Source organism: Cyprinus carpio, chromosome A20, assembly GCF_018340385.1.
Source record: "Cyprinus carpio isolate SPL01 chromosome A20, ASM1834038v1, whole genome shotgun sequence".
NCBI classification, from domain to species: Eukaryota; Metazoa; Chordata; class Actinopteri; order Cypriniformes; family Cyprinidae; genus Cyprinus; species Cyprinus carpio.
In genome coordinates, this window is record NC_056591.1 from 18,294,782 (window position 1) to 18,317,000 (window position 22,219).

At 38.8% G+C, this 22,219-nt stretch overlaps 1 protein-coding gene across 1 annotated transcript in view; it reads right to left on the minus strand.

Moving 5' to 3' along the window:
* LOC109047598 (hemicentin-1-like) overlaps positions 1-22,219 on the minus strand; it is an 89,379-nt gene that overhangs the window by 8,690 nt on the left and 58,470 nt on the right. The window contains exons 37-90 of the mRNA XM_042777949.1: positions 21,427-21,528; positions 21,134-21,310; positions 20,881-21,032; positions 20,639-20,762; positions 20,005-20,180; positions 19,556-19,652; positions 19,339-19,461; positions 19,022-19,177; positions 18,250-18,525; positions 17,723-17,890; positions 16,664-16,777; positions 16,288-16,374; positions 16,006-16,197; positions 15,759-15,932; positions 15,441-15,554; positions 15,189-15,334; positions 14,772-14,922; positions 13,867-14,049; positions 13,620-13,733; positions 13,307-13,494; positions 13,086-13,182; positions 12,679-12,840; positions 12,439-12,552; positions 12,081-12,283; positions 11,729-11,810; positions 11,376-11,507; positions 11,145-11,294; positions 10,901-11,060; positions 10,641-10,765; positions 10,340-10,523; positions 9,515-9,612; positions 9,070-9,348; positions 8,791-8,987; positions 8,543-8,624; positions 8,315-8,451; positions 7,507-7,648; positions 7,259-7,403; positions 7,044-7,171; positions 6,690-6,846; positions 6,398-6,519; positions 6,151-6,315; positions 5,947-6,054; positions 5,493-5,633; positions 4,270-4,404; positions 3,913-4,182; positions 3,410-3,600; positions 3,111-3,324; positions 2,846-2,980; positions 2,566-2,753; positions 2,242-2,323; positions 1,801-2,070; positions 1,534-1,704; positions 706-876; positions 468-638 (exon numbers count right to left, since the gene is read on the minus strand). Of these exons, the coding sequence (XP_042633883.1) occupies positions 468-638; positions 706-876; positions 1,534-1,704; positions 1,801-2,070; positions 2,242-2,323; positions 2,566-2,753; positions 2,846-2,980; positions 3,111-3,324; positions 3,410-3,600; positions 3,913-4,182; positions 4,270-4,404; positions 5,493-5,633; positions 5,947-6,054; positions 6,151-6,315; positions 6,398-6,519; positions 6,690-6,846; positions 7,044-7,171; positions 7,259-7,403; positions 7,507-7,648; positions 8,315-8,451; positions 8,543-8,624; positions 8,791-8,987; positions 9,070-9,348; positions 9,515-9,612; positions 10,340-10,523; positions 10,641-10,765; positions 10,901-11,060; positions 11,145-11,294; positions 11,376-11,507; positions 11,729-11,810; positions 12,081-12,283; positions 12,439-12,552; positions 12,679-12,840; positions 13,086-13,182; positions 13,307-13,494; positions 13,620-13,733; positions 13,867-14,049; positions 14,772-14,922; positions 15,189-15,334; positions 15,441-15,554; positions 15,759-15,932; positions 16,006-16,197; positions 16,288-16,374; positions 16,664-16,777; positions 17,723-17,890; positions 18,250-18,525; positions 19,022-19,177; positions 19,339-19,461; positions 19,556-19,652; positions 20,005-20,180; positions 20,639-20,762; positions 20,881-21,032; positions 21,134-21,310; positions 21,427-21,528 (8,322 nt within the window). The remainder of the gene's footprint in view (positions 1-467; positions 639-705; positions 877-1,533; positions 1,705-1,800; positions 2,071-2,241; positions 2,324-2,565; positions 2,754-2,845; positions 2,981-3,110; positions 3,325-3,409; positions 3,601-3,912; positions 4,183-4,269; positions 4,405-5,492; positions 5,634-5,946; positions 6,055-6,150; positions 6,316-6,397; positions 6,520-6,689; positions 6,847-7,043; positions 7,172-7,258; positions 7,404-7,506; positions 7,649-8,314; positions 8,452-8,542; positions 8,625-8,790; positions 8,988-9,069; positions 9,349-9,514; positions 9,613-10,339; positions 10,524-10,640; positions 10,766-10,900; positions 11,061-11,144; positions 11,295-11,375; positions 11,508-11,728; positions 11,811-12,080; positions 12,284-12,438; positions 12,553-12,678; positions 12,841-13,085; positions 13,183-13,306; positions 13,495-13,619; positions 13,734-13,866; positions 14,050-14,771; positions 14,923-15,188; positions 15,335-15,440; positions 15,555-15,758; positions 15,933-16,005; positions 16,198-16,287; positions 16,375-16,663; positions 16,778-17,722; positions 17,891-18,249; positions 18,526-19,021; positions 19,178-19,338; positions 19,462-19,555; positions 19,653-20,004; positions 20,181-20,638; positions 20,763-20,880; positions 21,033-21,133; positions 21,311-21,426; positions 21,529-22,219) is intronic.

Consider the following 22,219-nt stretch of genomic DNA (forward strand, 5'->3'; position numbering starts at 1 on the left):
ACAAACTGTCAATGAAAAATTATTCTAAAGCATGTATTCATCTTAGTTAATTTCAACATTTAATAACATGTTAATAAAATCAAAATTTTTAACTATATTATTTAATGGACCCGAGCTAACATGAACAGTTGTATTTTTTTTTAACAAAGAATAACTTCTGTAATAAATGTAGCTATTTTTAATTGTTAATATTAGTGCATACCTGCTATACTGTATTTTGACATCATTTTTGCAACTTATTTCAATATCGTGATAATACCGTGATAAAAGCTTAAGCAATTATCTTAACAAGAATCATGAAGTATTGGATGTGCCCAACCTCATAAAGTTAATCTATTACTATGAACTTTCAGAAGAAAGACCAATTTGGGAAGAATATTAAAGAAACAGTTCAGCCAAAAATTTTAATTCTGTCACCATTTATTCGTTTAATTTTATCTATTATTTACTTTGACCAGGATACTTACCGGGGCAGTTCCTCTCACTGCACACTTGCGTCTGTGTGTCAGGTCCTTCACACGATGGTCCTTCAAATGAGGGTGGAGGGTTGTTGCAGAGTCTGAGCCTAGTCTGCATCCCTTTGCCACACGTTTCGCTACAAGGGCTCCAAGGCAACCAGGCACCCCAGTTCCCACCCACTGACATATAAGAATCCAGTCAGAGTGATAAAGACTGGTATGTCCATGCATAAGCTCCTCCACTCACCTGGGCATGGCCTTATACTACACATGATGGCTTCCACTGCTTTGCCCTCACAGGCTCTACCCCCATGCTGGGCAGGAGGATTACTACAAGTCCGCACCCTAGTCCTGTTACCCTGACCACAGGTACGAGAGCACTCCTCCCAGGAAGACCACTCAGACCAACTGCCATCCACTATGGGGAGAGAGAGATAGATAAAAATGTGAAGAACAGTATAAACATGTCTCTACACTATTTTTTTTTTTTAGGTGAACAAAAATTTATTTTTATATATATTTCTACCACTTTACAATAACTTCATTAGTCTTAACTTTTCTTAGCAAGCAGGTTAATTATTTGAGAAATATACACTAGTCTTGTATGCATATACCAGGGCTATGTTTATTTGATCAAAAATACAGTAAAAATATTACGACTGTAAAATATTACTACAAACATTATTTTACAGGATTCTTTTACAGAAGAACAGAAAGTTCAAAAGAACATTATTTGAAATAGAAACCTCCTGTAACATTATAAATGTCTTTGCTGTCACCTTTTATTAAATTTAATGTGTCTTTGAAAAATAAATCTATTAATTGTAAACCCCAAACATTAGAACAGTAATGCATGAATCTGTTTTTAATGACAGTTATTAAAACATGTTAACAATATACTGTATCATCTATTAAATGCACATAAACTATTGTTTAAAAGATATTATAAACATTAACATCATGAATTTAACTTTTAAACAATGTGTATTATATACAAATACTCACAAATGCTAGTGAAATGCCCACAATGTAGGGCCCTCACTAAAGCAGCAAAAGGGATGACAAATTAATTTACCTGGGCAAGGTTTGCCTTGACAGCTGCGTGTTTCTGTTGCTGAACCTATGCAGTGTTGTCCTCCATTCGCAGGAAATGGGTTATTGCACTGTCTCAGCCTCTTCTGCACTCCTGTACCACAGGAAACACTGCAGGCTCCCCACTCCATCCATTCAGAGAAGCCTCCGTGAACTACGAAACACAATTCAACCCCCCATTATAATATATCTGATTGCATTTTAATTGTCTAAACATTTGATAAAAATGTAAACGTGCAGTTCAGCTTACCTCGCACTGTGAGGGTCACACGCGCTAGCACGGAGCCTAACAGATTTCGGGCCACGCACTCATACTCAGCTGTGTCCTCTTTCTGAGCACTACTGAGCCGCAGAGAACCGTTTTTCAGGGTGGTGATGCGCTCATTACCCAACAATGGCTGTCCCTGACGGGACCACTCGATGACAGGCACAGGCTCTCCGTCTGCCTGGCAGTTAAGGACCAATGTGGAACCAGCATCAACCACCGTCTCCACTGGCTTTACAGTGATGCTTGGAGAACCTGTGAAACAGCACTGATGTTATTACAGTAACACAAGCTAGTGCTATTTTATCAGAATTATTATTAAGGTTTTTACTTCCTGTGTAAGTATTCTATGCTACTTTGACTGCAAATGAATAACTTTAAAGGATAATTTTAAGATTTCATTTTTGGTTATAACTGTAGACTTACGCTGTAAGGTCAGTGTGACTGTTCTCTCCACCACTCCTGCATCATTTGTGGCCAAGCACATGTAGTTTCCAGCATCTTCACTCTACAAAAATTACAAAATGACCCATTAATTATTTATGAATGTCAAAATGGGGGAAATACAAAAAAAAAAAATTAAAAAGGAATTTTGTATCCAAATTCTGCATCCAGCATTGATGGCAAAACTTTCTGTAACCATAATAACATAAAAAAATTTTTTTGTTTTTTTTGGTGATTAGTGGAGTTTGGTTTTCTTTTGTGTTGTTGTGTTTTTTATTTGAGTGTGGTGTTTTTTTTGTTTTGTGCTGTGGATTGGTTGGGTTGAGTTGTATTGTCAAGTTGGCGGATTCGGTTGCTTATCTGCACATTGACGCCCTTTTTCCTCCACTGGATGGTGGGCAGAGGGTCTCCTCGTACCCCACAGTTAAGTATGGCATTACCTCCCAGGGGCTCAATGCGATTTAAATGAACATCTCCGTCTATTATTGGTGGTTCTGGAAAAAATTGGACGAAAGATTCAGATTTTCCACAATGGATTTGCTTTAAATTTTACAAGCCATCATATAAAAAAAATGCAGATGTTAACCTTTAACATAGACAAATCCCAAAGATTTGATGGATCCCACACTGTTCTCAGCCACACAGGAATAAGTGCCCGAGTCATCTTTACTCACACGCTCAATCACCAACTCGCTGTGGCCATTAACATGATCATACTGGGCTGTGGGTAGAAACAATACCTTCCTGATTTTCACGTAGTCTATTGATACATGCAGCTAACTAACAGTGCTGAACTACAGGGGATGCACATTGGGGATATCTGTAGGCTCAGTTAGATGGATGATCTATACCAGGGATGATATTGTTGTTGAATGCCCATGTAATCTTTGGTGGAGGAATGCCGGTGACACCGCAGGTCAACAGGAGGCGCTCTCCCTTGTTAAGAGCCACATCCCCTAGGAGCTCAGTGAAGGCTGGATGAGTGTGGACAGACAGACCAATGGTGCGACTGTCCTGCCCAGCTGAGTTGGTTCCGATACACGTGTAACTACCAGAATCTTCAGGCTACATACACAGAGAGATGCCTCAGAAAACTGTCACAGTATATACACATTTTGAATACAAGCAGTTTGAAGATAGGGGCTCTGACCTGTGCAGAGTCTATGAGCAGCTCTCCTGTGGGCAGGATTGTGTATTCTCCGGTGGTGTCGGTAAGTGCAATGTCATCTTTCTCCCAGGTGATAATGGGCTGTGGCACTCCGTCTGCCACACAGGTGAGCAAAGCTTGGGCGTTCTCCACCACGGACACCTCTGACTCTCCTCCACGGATGGAAGAAGGTACTAAGATAGAAAGGGAGAGAAAATAAACAAATAAATAAATGGATAGACATTCTACCTATATTATATTGCTTATTATTACTGTTATTAAAACACAAATCTAATCATTGTAAACAATTCATAAAAATATATTCTACTAATATTCTGGAAATTATTATATTGCTTATTATTATTAGTAGTAGTAGTATATTAATAGATTGTCAATGCATTAATCAATATTATTAATCAGTTCATATTATCTCAGTTTTCCAATAAATCACTGTACAATGAAACCATTTATTCAATTTAATCGATTTTTCCTCTTGACTCACTCACTCTGTACAATGAGGCTCATCTCCAGACTGGTGGTTCCAGCCACATTAGCAGCAGTGCAGGTGTATCTGCCTGTGTCTCCAGGCTGGGCAAAGGCGATCTGAAGCGCCCCTGTGCTCAGGACTCGCTGCCGCAACGACTCACTCAGTGGCTGCCCGTTCTTGTACCATGTGATAGAGGGAGTGGGGAAACCCTCTGAGTGGCACTGCAGAGTTACAGATGCATCTAGTGCCACAATGTATGCTTTGATGTCAGATGTTATGACAGGGGGCACTGCAAGAAAAGTGAAATTTATAATATTTGATAGACCAATTCCAACAGACATCTTAACTTCCATCAAAGCCAATGTGTGACTCTCACCTTGCACTCTGAGTTTGGTTTTCCCCAGTGCAGTGCCTGCTGGATTCTGAGCCACACACATGTAGGTTCCAGAATCCTCCACTCTGGCTTTAGAGATCTGCAGGCCGCCATTGGGGAGCACCGTAAAATCACCTCCTGGTGATAAAAGGCATTAAGTAATTAAATTAACAATTAAACATTACATTTTGAATAATAATTAAATTACAATTCAAAAGTTTGGTGGTCAGTGCGTGTTTTTTAATAGAAACTAATTAATTTACTCAGCAAGGATGCATTAAATTGATCAAAAGTGAGTTTTTTTTTTTTCTAAATAAATGCTGTTATTTTGAACTTTCTATTCATCAAATAATCATAAACAAAGTCACACACACAACTATTAAGCAGCACAACTGTTTTCAACATCAATAATAATAAATAAAAAAAAATCTTTTTTTTTAAAGGATCATGTGACACTAAATACTGGAGTAATAGCTGATGAAAATTCAGCTTTTTCATCACAGGAATAAATTGCATTTTAAAATTTCAAAAAGAAATGTATTTTGATCAAATAAATTCAGCCTTGGTAAGCAAAAAAATTATTTTAAAAACATTACAAACAAATCTTATCCCAGACTTATGAATGTAATGTATGTAATACAATATGTGACCCTGGATAACAAAACCAGCTTTAAGTCGCTGGGATATATTTGTAGCAATAGCCAAAAATACATTGTATGTGTCAAAATTATAGATTTTTCTTTTATATCAAAAATCATTAGGATATTAAGGAAATATCATGTTCCATGAAGATATTTTGTAAATTTCCTAACGTAAATATATTAAAACTAAATTTTTAATTACAAATATGCAATGCTAAGAACTTCATTTGGACAATTTTAAAGGCAATTTTCTCAATTTTTAGATTTTTTGTTCCCCTTAAATTCCAGATTTTTAAATAGGTGTATCTCGGCCAATATTGTCCTATCCTAATAAACCATACATCAATGGAAAGCTTATTTATTCAGCTCACAGATGATGTATACAGTCCATCTCAATTTTGATAATTGACACTTACGACTGGTTTTGTGGTCACATATAACAATATATAATTAAGTAGATTATACAGAATAACTATTTACATTCATTAAATATTTATTTAAATAAATTATTAAGTCAAGTTAATGTTACTGTAAAGAGATGGAGAGCTTGCCAATTATCCCCACTGAGGCAGCATTTGTTCTCACCTCTGGTAAACCTCTGGTTGATGCCCTCTTTCTGCCAGGTGACAGTTGGGCGAGGGGAGCCCGTTGCTCTGCAGGGCAGGGTCACATGATTGTTCAAAATCACATCCAGTGTTGAGGGGTGTGACTGTATTACTGGAGGTTCTATAAAATATAAATACAGACAATTATTAAATCACAAAAATGTCCAAATGATGGTAAATGGTACAATGGTAAAGAGAGAAATAAATGTGGAGACGGACATGGGAATGTTTTATATGCGATTTTATTAGCCACAAATAATGTAAGAAAAAATAAACTGCTGGTTTCTGCTGCTAAATTGCTGGTCTCTATTGACTTGCATAGTGTTTTTTCCCCCATACTATGGTAGTTAATGGTGACCAGCAACTGAAGGTGAACTATCCCTTTAAGTGGCACTGTTAAAAAGCAAGTTTTATTGTTTCTGTACATCTCATACCATGCACTGTGAGCTGAACGTGTCGGTGGGCGGTGCCTGCAGCATTCTTGGCCACACAAGAGTAACGGCCTGAGTGACCCAGATCTGCAGCTGTGATCTCAAGAGGACCTAAGAGAAACCAAGGAAACAGAAACATAACATCCAGATTAACTTCAAACTTCAATTGTTATTTTTTTCACTACACTGTTAGTACAAAAAGCTCACCTGACGGCAGTATTGTATAGCCCTCTCCATCTTTATCTAGTCTCAATCCATCTTTGCTCCAGTATAAGACAGGATGAGGCACTCCGAAGGCAGTGCAGCCGATGACCACCGGGGACAGTCTGCTCACCACCAGCTCTGTGGCCTCATCAGCAATAGAAGGAGGAACTGTAGAGGGAAATAAACGTTAGGTTCTCCTGAAATTCACATACCGATGCCATGGATGTCATATGTGGAAGCAGGGATTCACCATGTACAGTCAACTGAATGGCTCGGCTCTCCTGGCCTGCCTCATTAGATACAACACACTCGTACAGTGCTGTGTCCTCTACTGTGGGTGCGATGACAACCAGAGAGCCTGATGACAACAGCCTGTGGACAGATTGCAAACTGATTAATTGGATGCAATCGTGAATCTCAAGTGTCTTACTGTGCAATTTTAAGCATAAGGGTCCTACTGTGACCCAAACTAAAAGTAATGCTCATTTGGTTGGCAATACAGTGAGAGGTGATAAGAGGAGAGGGAGGAAACCTGGCTGAACCTGTACATATTCTGGTTCTGGTCAGTGTTAAGGGCTTGAGTGTTTTTGGCCCAGCGAACGGAGGGTTTGGGGATGCCGGTGGCCTCACAGGATAGTGTGGTCTGGACATTCACTGTCACAGTGATGTTAGTGGGACCCTCTGTGATGGAGGGTGGAACTGGAGTAAGAAAGAACATTTGTGTTTACAGTATGTCAGGACAGTTCCAAAGATATTTAATGAATGAGATATTTAAAACAGTGATGCAAACAGTAGCTCAAACAATAGACCACGACACTAGCAATGTCAAGGTCATGGCTTCAGTATTCAGACACATTAAGATTCAGTAAGTTCACTGCATATATTTCAAGACTCACCATACACCTGCAGATCTACTCTCTTACGCTCTGTTCCCGCCTGGTTGGTGGCTATGCAAAGGTAGCGGCCCGTATCGGTCACCTGTGCTGAGAGGATGTGAAGTGAACCATCCTCACCAAACCTGTACCTAAACATATAGGATGTTTGTTATTTGCTATGAACAAAACTGAGAGCTGTGAAATGCTTTAAATGATCTGTGCTGTTGAGTGCTGACCTGGGGTTGTTTCCTGCCAGGACGGATCCATGCTTCCTCCAGGTAATGCGTGGAATGGGTACTCCATTCACGACACACTCCAGAACCACTGGTTGATTGATATGTACTGACACAGACTGAGGACCGTCCTTTATTGTGGGAGAGACTGCAGAGAGAATGTTTATATTAACATATACACGTTCATACACATAAACCCACAGTATTTTCCTGGCACAGGTGCCTCATTATAAGTAGAAATTTCTGGTCACCATTGACACTAAGGTTGAAGTGGCGTCTGGATTCTCCAGCAACATTGCTGGCCACGCAAGTGTACTGGGCACCATCTCCCAACTCTGCATTGTTGATCTGCAGGTAACGACCACTGGACAAAACTAGCACCCGTGGAGACATCTACAAAAACCATTGAAAAAGCTATTTAGCTCGATAAACATTTCTGAACTTTCTATTCATCAAAAAATCCTGAAAATGATGCACACTTTCACAAAATATTAAGCAGCACAACTGTTTTCAACATTGATTGTAATAAGAATTACAGTCTAATTATAAGTAATTAGAATGATTTCTGAAGAATCATGTGACATCTGGAGCAACTGGAGTAATGGCTGCTGAAATATTCAGCTTTGCCATCACAGGAAAAAAATACAGTTTAAATTGTAATATTTCACAATATTAATGTTCTTCTTTTAAAAACATCTTATCAAACCCAAAAATCTTATCAACCCCAAACTTTTGAAAGGTAGAGGTATGTATAATACTTTAAAACAGTAAAGTAAAAGAGTAGAATTTACCTAATATTAAAACTTGTTCACTTACAGAAAATATATACAAAAAAGTATTAAAAGAAACTTAACCACTTTCAATACTGCTGTAAACAGGAAAACCTCTAAAAATGATTTTATTTAAATTGACCTACAAATGAAGAACATAGGCAATTTATCATACAGGTGTTTTAAATTCTGCTATTTGCATTTGACACCTTATCTGTCACATCAGGGTTTTGGTAAGTGTTGTAATTCTTGCCAGGTTTTAATATTGAATGTTGTTTTAATTGGATACCTTCATAGGTGCTCCATCTTTAAGCCAGGTGAGGGTTGGAGGTGGAACTGCATCTGATTTACATTCAAGGGTCACCTGTCTGTTTTGCAGGACAGATACATCTTGCACACCTCTGTCACCGGCAATGTTAGGTGGAACTGTTGGAAAAGGTTGTTGTTAAGCAAATAATGTGAGGTGGCATTTTAGTTTGAAACAATGGAAATCATTTTAAATGCTTTTAAGACCAACCATGTACTCTAACAAGAAACTCTTTATCATCATCTCCAGCAGGGCTGGTGGCCAAACACGTGTATCTTCCAGTGTTCTCCATCTACATGCAAGTCAGCAGAAGAAGGTATAAACATGGGAAATAACATGTTCAAGAAGCACAATGTGATTTAGGAATTTGTAACACATGTGCCACATTGAGCAACAATTAAGATAAGAGAGGAACAGGAATGCTGCTGCCCATTTTGACACCACATTTTAGTTCTTACCTGAGCAGAAGCAACTCTGAGCACCTCTCCATCTCTGAGGAGCCGAATACTATCTGTCTGAGGCAGTGGCCGCCCATCCTTCAGCCAGGTCAGTGTGGGTAAAGGTATGCCGTCAGCCTTACAAACCAGCTCCAGGATATGATTCACAACCACTGAGACCTCAGCAGGCACACCAGAGCTATTGATCTGTGGAGGGTCTGAGAGACAGGGATAGATGTCAATGAGTCTGTAACAGAAGGAGTTAATCTAGTCATTTTGTTTTGTTGCACATTCTCTCACCCAGTACTTTGAGGCTGAATTGTCGGCTTGAGTCTCCAGCCTGATTATGTGCAGTACAGGTGTAGTGTCCTGTGTGATTGACTCTTGCATGGGAAATCTGCAGGGTGCTGTTTTGGTTGAGGAGCAACAGGTGAGCATCTTTCAGCATTGCTGCACCATTTCTCAGCCAAGTAATGGTTGGACTGGGAGTCCCATTGGCAATGCAGATGAATGAGGCTGTGTTTCCCCTCACAACTGTTACTTCTTCTGTACTGCCTGACCCATCCAAACTGGGAGGAACTGAGAAAAATGGCACAAGAAATGAAATTCTTAATTAATTAATTCTCAATTAATGAATGCAGTACTTCATAACAGAAAAAAAATTGAGATTTTGTTATTAAAATGAAGGTTATCACTGTAAATGCATCTAAATATGATCTTTGGAAATATAGACAGGTTAACTCACCATACACCTGTAAATTGTAGTGTCTGTTGTCCACTCCAGCTCTGTTGGAGGCCACACAAGTATAGCTACCTCCATCTGAAACCTGTGCACGAGCAATTCTAACACCGAAAATTACAATCAGATGACAAGCATTTAGTATTATGAATCATCAGCTCTATTCAGGGTGGGATATTAACACCAGCCACCAGAGAAATGTGGGTACTTCTTTGATAAGTACCTTATCCACCAACCATTGTAGTGGACTACAGCTGGACTATGTACTCAATAAATAAATAAAAAATTACAGAATTGAATCTTTTTTGCAACCAGATGAAGTTTTTGTACTTTGTTAAAGTGTGCAATTCAGTGTTACTGTAACAAAAGCTATTACAAGTAATGTTAGTTAACTAAAATAAAGATGAAATAAACAAATGAATAAAAACAGAAATGTTGCCTTGGCAACTAACTGAAATAACTATATTTCAGTTAAAGTACTAAAATAACTAAAACAAATACAATAAATAAACATAAAGCTAAACAGGAATATTTTTTTAAAAATACTAAAAAGCACATAACAAAATTACTAAAACTTTAACTAAAATTCAAATGAGAACTGAAAATATAAAAATAAAGGTTAATTAAAACAATTAATAAATAACATACTATATAAATAATACAAAAATAGAATAAATTTCCCATTTACTTTACATGTTTTAAATAAAAATGGCTTGTAAAATGTAAGCCTTCATCTTAAATATAAGAAATTTAAGCAAAGTGTGGCTGAGGGGAAAACATTTAATTTCCCGCCCTGGGATTATCATGTTTAAAATCTGTTAGATCTCTTACCGGAGGACTTGGCCCGCAGACAGCAGTCGAATCTGAGACGAAACTGGAAGTGGCAGACCGTTCTTCAGCCAGTTGAGCTGTGGAGGCGGAGAACCACTAGCTACACACTCAATATTTATTGAGCTGTCCAGCACCGCGGTCAGTTCCTTGGCAGCAGGCCCGTTCCCCTGGATCAGAGGAGGAACTGGGAACAAGACATATAGCTTTCAAATGTCTGGGAAAAGACTATTGTTGTGCAGTGAAAAATGTTGTTCCACCTCTTGCTCTCAATAGTGACGAGTCTTGTAAAGACACAACTCACCATAGACATTTAGGTTAAATATTCGGTCTTCCTCTCCAGCCTGATTGGTGGCCACACATGTGTATTTTCCACTGTCGGATGTGTGGACGGCTGTTACAGTCAGTGTACTACCATCAGGGCTGATTCTGTAAAAAATATGGACTTAGGATGGGCTTATGACTTGTATTGTCTCATTACAGCAAAATACTTAAAAAAAAAGGAGTATGAAGAGAACACACTGGATAATTTAATAGCATAATGACACAAAAATTTGCTCTCACTCAATGTTCTTTTGGGCAGTTCTGCTAAGTGTCTTTCCATCCTTCAGCCACTGGATCTCAGGGGTTGGATTTCCTTCAGCACGGCAAACCAGCTGGATGCTATCATTCAGCAGAACACTCATCTCACTAGGTAAATCAGATCCTTTGATGTTCGGTGGGACTGAATAACACACAATACAGATGGTAATTTGGTCTAGCAAAATAAATAAATAAATAAATAAAACTAAATAATGCTTTCTTGTACCTTGTATTGTAAGATGGTAGTTTTTGTGGGCCTTGCCCTCCACATTGGAAGCCACACAGGTGTAAGTGCCACTGTCAGATAACTGTGAGCGGGCAATCTGTAGCTTACTGCCCCCGGACAGGATATGCATCTCCAGAGACTCTGAATTCTCTAGAAAGGCAATAAAAACAAGCATAAGTTGATTTTAAAAGAAAAGTAAAGGTTAAGAAATCTGTAGAGTGTCTATCTCACCAATCACTCTGCCATTCTTCAACCAGGTGAGCGAGGGTGGAGGGATCCCTGTAGCATCACAGGCGAAAGTGATGGGATTACTGATGGTTTCCACCACACGTTCCACTGCTGGGCCATCCAGCCGTGGGGGAACTGCACAAAGATCACAGAGAGACTTAACATAAACGGTAGTAGGCTAAACAAAATCATAATGACAAAAGTTTGGGGTCAGTAAGATTTTTTTTTCTTTTATTATGTTACTTTATGCATTAAAATAACAAACATAAAAGTAAATACTTTTATATTGTTACAAAATATATTTATTAATATATGCAGTACTTATATATTTATAATATAAATGTTTTGTTTCTCACCATGGATGCTGAGATGGAAATTCTTGTCCACTTGACCTGCAACATTTGTGGCCTTACAGACATATTGGCCTGTATCCGACACCTGACAGAGAGAAAGAGGCATATATAATTCTTGAAACAAATTTTTTTTTTTTTTTTTTTTTTTTTTGAAGTAAATGTAAATGGTGCTTGCACATACAGTTTAAAACTCACCGCCAAGCTAAAGCTAAGGCAGTTGCAGTTGGTGTTTTAGGTGGTTTCTAAGTGGTTGCTAACTGGCTCTAAGTCTCTGTTTTATTGCCAAGCCAAAGTTAAACATCCACTTCACTTAACCCCATTCAAAGCTAACACCTGCTATTTTTCTCATACACACCTCTGTTTCTCTCAGTTCCAGCATTTGACCATCAGCCAGTATTCGCAGGTTGGCAGTCTCAGTGATGGGACGTCCATTCTTGTACCAGGTAATGATGGGAGGAGGCACTGCATTAGATTCACACTCCAGAGTAACTGATTTGCCCACCTGGACGTTTAACACCACTGGAAGATCCCCACTGCTGTGTCTGATACTAGGGGGAACTGGGAAATCAGACACCAGTAATTTAAACCAGTGATATCTGAGAAATGTTAAAATATTAAATTTTTTTTGAATATATTTGCAGAGATATTTTTTACTCCAGGTTTATACCAAGCAAGTATTAACACAAACACTGCACACATACACACACACTAACCATATACTGTAAGATAAATAAGTTTTTGGGCTTCTCCAGCTTGGTTGATGGCCACACAGCTGTATTTCCCACCTTCAGACATCTTTGCTTTCAAGATCTGGAGAGTACGACCACCTAGAGACAAAGAATAACAGTAAGAGGTGGAGTAGAGGAAAGGCAGTTTATGTGTAATATGTATTCAGGCTACACTATGTAGTCCCTCTATCATGTGTCATTAAGCATATTTGTGTTCACGTGTACCAGGCATTATGAGTGCATTGGAGCTGGCCTGTACAGGTTTCCTGTCTTTGAACCAACTGAGGGTGGGAGGCGGGAATCCAGTGGCCTCACAGTTTAGAGATATGAAGTTATTCATCACCACTGTCACATTCTCCTCTCTGACGCCCACAATGGAGGGAGAAACTGACAACAAACACAAACGAACATAATGTCACCAATTATTAGTTGAAAAGGTCTTCATAGATGAAAATGTACACCTTAAATAAAATGTAAGTTGTTTTGGACAAAAGCGTCTGTGAAATGAATAAATCTAAATGTGAATTAAAAAGTAACAAAACCTCAGAGGTAAACTGTTAGGAAAAGGGGTCAATTTGACCTGCATCACTGAACAGAGCCATGACATAGGTTTTATTCAAAGATAGACTCACCATGCACATGGAGGTTGAAGGACTTCTCTGCTGTTCCTGCTAAGTTCTGAGCCATACACACATAACGTCCTGTATCTGTCACCTGTGCATTCAAAATCTGCAACACACACACATACACACAAAACATATTAATTGCAAAAACATGTGTATGTGTGTGTGTTTGTGTAAAAAGTATATAATAATATAATAGATACATTATTTAAAAAAACTGTTGCATTGACCTGCAGTGTCCTGCCATTGGACAGAAGTCTGTGTGTGTTGTCTGGGGTAAGGGGTTGACTGTCTTTGATCCAGCTGATTTTAGGAGTGGGACTCCCATCCACCTGACACTCCAGTAATGTGGTCTTGTTAACCAGCACTGTGATCTCATCAGGCAGGTCACCATCAGCTCCACGAATCGAGGGCGGTACTATCAAAATCCAAGCGCACAGACAAAAAAGACACACATATGTAAACATACACAATAGTTTCAGTTGTTGCTGTTGTAATGTTTAGCATTTAAGAAAGAAAGGTTAATACTCAGGTTGGACTCACACAACACTCTAACATCATATTGGATTGAGTCTTCTCCAGCCTCATTTACAGCCACACAAGTGTATATTCCAGAATCCTCTGCTTGGGCTCGAGGGATCTGGAGGACTCGTCCGCCTGAGTAAGAAATAAAGACACAAAACATTAAATTCTTATACACTCATACACAACATAGTATCAAAGCATCAATATATTTAACAAATTATTTTACCATGCTTCATAATGAAAATGTTGCTGTTTAGCCACTCACCAGGTAAGATGAGTACTTCATCATTAGAGGTCAGCAGGCGTCCATCTTTGTACCAGGTGAGTACAGGAGGGGGGACGGCATTGGTCTCACAGTATAAGGAGATGGGATTATTAAGAATCACATCCTTCATGTCTCCATTATTACCAGAGTCAGAAACTCCAAAGCCTCTGAAACTAGGAGGAACTAAAACACAGACAGGATTTTACTATTATTGACAAGGATAAAGCCTGAAGATTACCATACAAAATCCACAGATAAAAGGTTTACAACAAGCTGTAAATGAGATGCAGACAATAATATATAAAGCAGCCACTAGAGGGAGACATGCTCCTTAAAGTTGGTGTTTCACAAACTTTTTTTTTGTAGGCATTCACACAACGTTCTTTTAAAAAGATATCTTATGCTAACCAAGGCTGTTTATTTGATCAAAAATACAGTAAAACTGTAATATTGTGTAATATTGTTACAATTTAAAATAACTTATAATATACTTTTAATATATTTTAAAATGTAATTTATTCTTGAGATGGCAAAGCAAAATTTTCAGCAGCCATCACTTCAGTCTTCAGTGTCACATGATTCTTCAGAAATCATTCTAATATGCTGATTTGGTGCTAAAAATAATAATTTCTTATTATTATCAACGTTCAACACAGTTGTGCTGCTTACGATTTTTGTGGAAACTGTGATACATTTTTTTTTCAGGACATTAGATTTTTTTTACAACATTATAAATGTCTTTTCTGTTATTTTTAATTAATCTAATGTGCCAATGCTAAAGAAAAGTATATTAAAAAATTGTACTGACCGCAAACTTCTGAATCGTAGGGTGTACATATAAATATACTTGGTAGTGTATGTAGACTATTTAATTCTGCATTTTAAACTTGTAAAACCCTGTTCACCTTGTATATTTACATCAAAGTCCTTCTCATCCTCTCCAGCAATGTTGGTGGCTACACAGGTGTAACGACCTGTATCGGACACCTGAGTGTGTTTAATCTGAACAATACGACCAGTCGCTGTGATAGTGAGGTGACCGTCTGATTTCAGGATCTGCAGAGAGAGAGAGAGAGAGAGAGAGAGAGAGAGAGAGAGAGAGAGAGAGAGAGAGAGAGAGAGAGAGAGAGAGAGAGAGAGAGAGAGAGAGAGAGAGAGAGAGAGAGAGAGAGAGAGAGAGAGAGAGAGAGAGAGAGATGAGAGAGAGAGAGAGAGAGAGAGAGAGAGAGAGAGAGAGAGAGAGAGAGAGAGTGAAAACCAATATTCCAATAAGAGTTAAAAACAGTTTAATAGTTTTTTTATATACTATATGTGTTTTTCACCTGGCCATCCTTGTACCACACCAGTGTAGGTGTTGGAATAGCCTGAGCTTCACACTCCAGTGTAAGGCTATTGTTAACTTTTATTTTCACCTCTTTAGGAGACAGACTCTCTCCTGGGATGTCATTTTTATTGATAACTGGAGGGACTGCAAGAAAGGAACATACATCATAAGGTTACAGATAACTGACACAAAGAAGTGTTATATTCCTCTATGCCAAAAGGTGGCAATGTAGATCAGTTTTTACACGCACCAAAAACTTTGACCTCATAGTTCTTGAGTGTCTCTCCAGCCTCATTAGTTGCAACACATGTGTATCTCCCAGCATCCTCTTCCTTAGCATTCAAGATCTGTAACGTGCGACCACCTGTCACAATATACATTAGTAAGCTTTAAATTGATTAATTATTTATATTAATTATAAAGAAATAAGAAATATGAAGCAGCAATGGGATGAAAAAGCATATAATAGTAAACCCCAAAATAAACATATGGTCACTTAATCACTATTAAATCTTGCTTAAAACCCATTATTTTATACCAAAGTCCAAGTTAAGGGTTAAGATCTGACCTGGAAGTACCCTAACGTTGCGGCTGGATTCAAAGGGTGTGCCATCTTTGAGCCAGGTGATGATGGCAGGGGGGTACGACTGGGCTTCGCAAACAAGAGAGGTAGGACTATTTAGTGTCACAGTAACCTCCTCAGCTGAACCTTCTGGACCAGAACCAGCAATGGTGGGAGAAACTGGGGACAGAATCATAACTAAGTTTACACAAGACTACAAAAAGACATTTTCTTTCCTCCTGCCCAAACATACCTAACACATTGAGGTTGAAGTGTCTGCTCCTGTCTCCAGCGCTGTTAGAGGCCAGGCAGCTATACCTGCCTGTGTCGGCCACCTGTGATCCACTAATCTGCAGGAAACGCCCATTTGACATCACCTGCAGCCTTGAGTCACTAGGCAGTGGTTGCCCGTCCTTCAACCATGTGATCTCTGGCACTGGATTACCTAGACCACCCAAAAAATTGGTTAACAAGAGGAAAGAGATCAACACAAAATCTAGATAAGCAAGGTAGTCTTGTGGTTTGTGCCACTTACCAATAACCTCACAGGCCAAAATGATGCTCTGTCTCTCCTTCACTTTCACATCCTCCACTATGCCTTCTTTTAAAATGCTGGGTGGCACTGAGGTTGACAGAATAAAGATAAAAATAAATTTTCAAAGTCTAGTGAGATTTAAGATAATATTAATTGTCACACTATTCTAAATTTTAATGTTTTTGCTCTTTGATCAACACAGTGGTATTTAATTCCTGAATGATTTCAAGCCATGGTGTAGTTCATATATATCCTAACTTTAGCTTTTTATTTATGGCAATTGTGTTTAGGCTCCAAAATTCATAAAAGCTGGGTTCATTAATGAACACAAAACAACTCAATTTTCAAAACTGTCCCATGTATAGTTCTGCGTTACCCAGGATGTTTAGGTCAAAGTTCTTTCTCTCCTCTCCTGCAGAATTGGACACAATACAGGTGTATCTCCCAGCATCCTCAATTGCTGCATGCATCAAACGCAGGCCTCGTCCACCTGAGACGATTACAGACATATATCAGACTCACAGGTGGCTAAATGATGAAAGATTTCTGCACACTGAGTTAAAAGGATGCACAATTCTCTTAGGGAATTACTTAATCAGATATAAATCAAGAGTGTGAGATTTACTCAGAGGAGATGCATCTGCAAAACGAATAAATGAGCAAGCTCAGAGTTTCACTTTGTCTCAGAAAAAAACAGGCTTCACAAATGTCCCTATTGTTTGCTATGAAACAAGAGAGCTCAGGTTGAACAGCTGTTCAAACAGAGCTTAACCCATCAACACAAGTAAAAAGTCCTATTTTCACTCTTTTAAAGAATAATTATCACTCCCTTGGAAAGAGCTAAGCTGATCACCTGAACAAATACATACCCCTCTTTCGTTCCCTGGTGTCCCTTTCTCTTATAATGAGGCAAGGAGTTTGTGGTCAGATAGAAATGATATACAGTATCTGTGGACGAACTTTCCTATACAGGCAATAAGGCTAGCAACACGTCTAATCCTTAGTGGATATGTGACGAATAATGTGCCTATCCTTCATATTCTGTTCCTGTTTTCTGTCCAGTGTCATGTCTTGTCTGGCATGCATATGGACAGTCTGAGAATAGCTCAGCACCGATTCATTTACAGTGTGGTTCATTTTCAGCAGTTACAGTGATGGGTGTACCTCATACTTGTGGATCAGTCTCTATTTACACCGAAAGCTGTTAATGGAGAGTCTTTGCATGTTCAAATACAGGAACATCTGTCTAGATGTTTTCTTTTTAGTTAGGCACTGATCTGTGACATTTGGCTGCTTACTGAAGCTATCTTGTTGCACCCACTTTTTACACCTGGTTAACCAAATTCTTTAACTGGTACTGGGCTCTATACCTAGACCTAGTGGTGTAGACATTTTGGATCAAGACAAATGCATTAACTGAAGAAGAAGTAGACACCTGAGATGACCCGAACAGAGCTAGACACGCTGATTGGCTGGCCGTCTTTGAGCCAGGTGATGGATGGTAGTGGCATTCCAGAAGCTTCGCAGGAGAGAACAACTGGGTTCTTCACAACAACACTCACATTCTCAGGCACCTGCATCTGTCCGATGATGGTGGGAGGAACTGAAGAGATGATACACATCAAATATGAATATATGTGAATGACATAAAAAAATTATGTATACTAACTATACATACGGAATAAATAGCATTAGATAAATAGTGATCAGAAGAGTGAATTTTCCTAGTATTACGAATAGTTACAAAAAAATTAATGTAACAGGAAAAAATATATTAAAATTAATTAATAATTAATAAAATAATTTAAATAAAAAAATAATAATCACAAATCACTGAAAAGTTTGGAATACCGGTGGAAATTACGGAGAATTTTTATGGATAACCTACTATGCAGTTGCATTTGATGATACTGGTAGTTCAGAAAAACTACACATAAAGACATAAACTGACTTTTTTCTCACCATGAACATTGAGATCATATTTTCTGTCAGCCTGTCCTGCCACATTGACAGCGATACAGGTGTATCGTCCAGTGTCGGCCACTTGAGCATCCTGGATGCGTAAAAGTCTGCCCTCGTTAAGTATTTGAGCTTTGCGGCTGGTGCTCAGGGGTCTACCGTCTTTCATCCATGAAATGGCAGGTCTGGGGATGCCATCTGCCTCACACTGCAGAGTGATATCTCCACCTCGCGTCACTGTCTCCTGATCCTGAGCTGAGGAGCTGATGAAGGGACGAACTGTTTAGAGTAAAGGAAGGGAGATGCACTGTTTAAGAAATCGTATAATTGGTATTATTATTACATTTGAGAAGTACATTTTACAAGATAGTAATATATTTATGTAATTTTTTCAATATCTTTAAATTTTAGGTTTCAACTTATATTTTGGTGGTCTGTTGTGGAGACCTTTGAGTTTCGGTGCATTTAGTGATATCTTTTATCAAATGAAAATGTAAAATGCTTGTGAAGTTTATGCGGAGTGTCTTTTATATGGTGAGACAGCAGAAGCTGAAAACCTCACAAGCTTTATGAGTGCTTAAGTATGTGCAGAAGATGAAACTGTGCCCCTAAATCACACAGACACATGCAGAATATTTAGATTACGTATATCTAAAATTACTCAATAGTTTAATATTGATTTTGTGGATTTACTTTTCCGTAACAATATCTATTTATTGTCAAGTCCTAGTTTGAGTGTTAGTGCCTGTAATGAATCATTAAAGAGAAGTTGTACCGTAAACTTGCAGACTGTATTCTTTCATCGCACTGCCAGCTGTACTGGAGGCCAGACAGGTGTAAGAGGAAGCATCTGCCTTCTCAGCCCTGGAAATCTGCAGCTGACGCCCACCAGAGAGAACACGCACACGAGAGTCTCCCTTTAGCTCTGAGCCTGAGACACATAAAATATTGAAAAAACATAGGGTTAGGTGTTTGTTCAAAAACCTTAAGGATCACTAATTATTTGATTAATTATATGAGTATGAGGTTGAAAATGACAATAAATATAATGAGGATAGTGATGAGGAGGATGGTGATGATGTTAAGTCTCACCATCTTTCTTCCAGGTGAGACTGGGAGGAGGGATCCCACTGGACTCACACACAAGCGTGATGAGGCCGCCCTCAATCACAGTCAGAGGAGACACCTCATCAGATCCACGGATACTGGGAGGAACTGGGGGGGGGACAAATAACAGAGGGAGAAAGAAAAACAGTTTAAATTATAATTTGACAAGTATATTTTCAATTATATTTTTTATATCACTCACCCCACACATTTAGGTTATAGTGCTTCTCAGTTTTTCCTGCCACATTGGTTGCCTCACACGTGTACCTGCCTGTGTCCTGGACCTGAGCACTGTTTATCTGCAAACACAAAACAATTATCAAATCAATATCTTAGGGTTCTTAAACTAGAAGGACAACAATCCAAGATGCCTTTCACTTGCTATTGTAGCACAGGGTGAAGAAACTCATTTTAACCTACAAATAGGACAAATTCAAACCATTTAAACAAGATTTTTACACCCAAAATGTTTTGCTGGGGTGTTACAGCTAATTGACAAGGTGTAGTTATGTAGTTCCTATGATTTACTGGGTGGTTGCTAGGGTGTTGCTAACGGCCTGCTAGGGCAGTCTGGGTGGTTGAGAGGTAGTTGCTTATTGGCCCAGGTCAAAACTTATAGGAAGCTCGTACAGGCTCATGGATGTACTGTACCTTCAATAAGCTGCTGTCCTCTGACAGGCTCAGACCTGGTTTTCTATAGAGCGATCGACCGTCTTTCCTCCAGCTCAATGCAGGTGGAGGGATGGCATCACTCTGACAATGCAGCTGAACTGACTGACCCATCAGAACTGTTTGGTTCACCTCCTCACCCATGATGTTGGGTGGCACTGAAGGACACAGAAACACACAAATAAACATTTACGTTTAAAAGTTTGGGGTCTGTAAGATTTTTTTTAAATGTTTTTGAAAGAAGTCTCTTATGCTCATCCAGACTGCATTTTAAAATATAGCTAAAACATTAATGCTGTGAAATAACATTACAATTTAAAATAACTGTTTTCTATTTTAATACACTTGAAATCGTAATTTATTCCTGTGATGGCAAATCTGAATTTTCACTGAGTCTTCAGTGTCACTTGATCCTTCAAAAATCATTCTAATATGCTGATTTGGTGCTCAAGATGCATTTCTTTCTATTATCAATGTTGAAAATAGTTGTGCTGCTTATTATTTTTGTGAAAACCATGATACATTTTTTTCAGGATTCTTGGATAAAAATTTCAGAAGAATTTCAAAAGAATCAAAATTTAATCAGGTTTAGAGTGTGTGTGTCTTCTGAGCTCACCGTACACACGTAAGTCATATTCTCTGTGCTGTTCTCCACCTGCATTCACAGCAACACAAGTGTAAAGACCTGTGTCACTGACCTGTGCACTAACGAACGATAACACCCTGCCACCTGACAATACCTAGTAAAAGAGGAAATTGAAAACTGATATAGCCTGTTCAAAACTTTTAAGGAGAGTTAAGTGTGAATATATATGGCTATATATGCATGACAGCATCCAAATTCCCACACATACAGACCTGGATGCCATCTGAAAAGCTGGAGACAGGGCTGCCTTCTTTGAGCCAAGTAAGACTGGGCACAGGAACTCCTGAGGCTTCACACTCTAACCTGACTGGGTCATTCACCACCACTGTTATCATTCCTCCTTTACTAGAAACAGACGGAGGAACTAATGGAGAAAGACAAAGATAGTTAAATAATCAAAACCAAAAAAATAAGTTTTTTTCACATAGCCACTTTTGACTGTTTAGTGAAGAAAAACACACTCACCATACACCTGCAGACTGTATGTGAGCTCAGCGCTGCCAGCCACATTGATGGCCACACATTTGTAGAGGCCAGCATCTGACACCTGCGCACGGTCAATCTCTAGCACTTGACCTCTGCTCAGAATGTTAACTCCTGCAGCGCTTGTCAATGGACGACCGTCTTTATACCACGTCACAGCTGCAGAAGAAAAGGCATGAGAGAAGAAACTACACCACTTGTACTTTTGTAAACTATCACTAGCCAGTTCGAATTTAACATTGCCCTAAAAATAGAGGAAATGTTGTATGACTCACCTGGCAAAGGACTTCCTGTTGCCTTACACTTAAGTTGAATTTGGAAGCCAACAAGGATAGTCTCATTGAGTGTCTCTCCAGCATACTGGATGCTGGGAGGTTCTATAAAATACATGTACATACTTATTTAATGAAATTCATGTTAAGCATATTTATAGGTGTATCTCAATAAATTAGAATGTCGTGGAAAAGTTCATTTATTTCAGTAATTCAACTCAAATTGTGAAAATTTTGTATTAAATAAATTCAATGCACACAGACTGAAGTAGTTTAAGTCTTTTGGTTCTTTTAATTGTGATGATTTAGGCTCACATTTAACAAAAACCCACCAATTCACCATCTCAACAAATTAGAATAAGGTGACATGCCAATCAGCTAATCAACTCAAAACACCTGCAAAGTTTTCCTGAGCCTTCAAATGGTCTCTCAGTTTGGTTCACTAGGCTACACAATCATGGGGAAGACTGCTGATCTGACAGTTGTCCAGAAGACAATCATTGACACCCTTCACAAGGAGGGTAAGCCACAAACATTCATTGCCAAAGAAGCTGGCTGTTCACAGAGTGCTGTATCCAAGCATGTTAACAGAAAGTTGAGTGGAAGGAAAAAGTGTGGAAGAAAAAGATGCACAACCAACCGAGAGAACCGCAGCCTTATGAGGATTGTCAAGCAAAATTGATTCAAGAATTTGAGTGAACTTCACAAGGAATGGACTGAGGCTGGGGTCAAGGCATCAAGAGTACCACACACAGACGTGTCAAGGAATTTGGCTACAGTTGTTGTCGTATTCCTC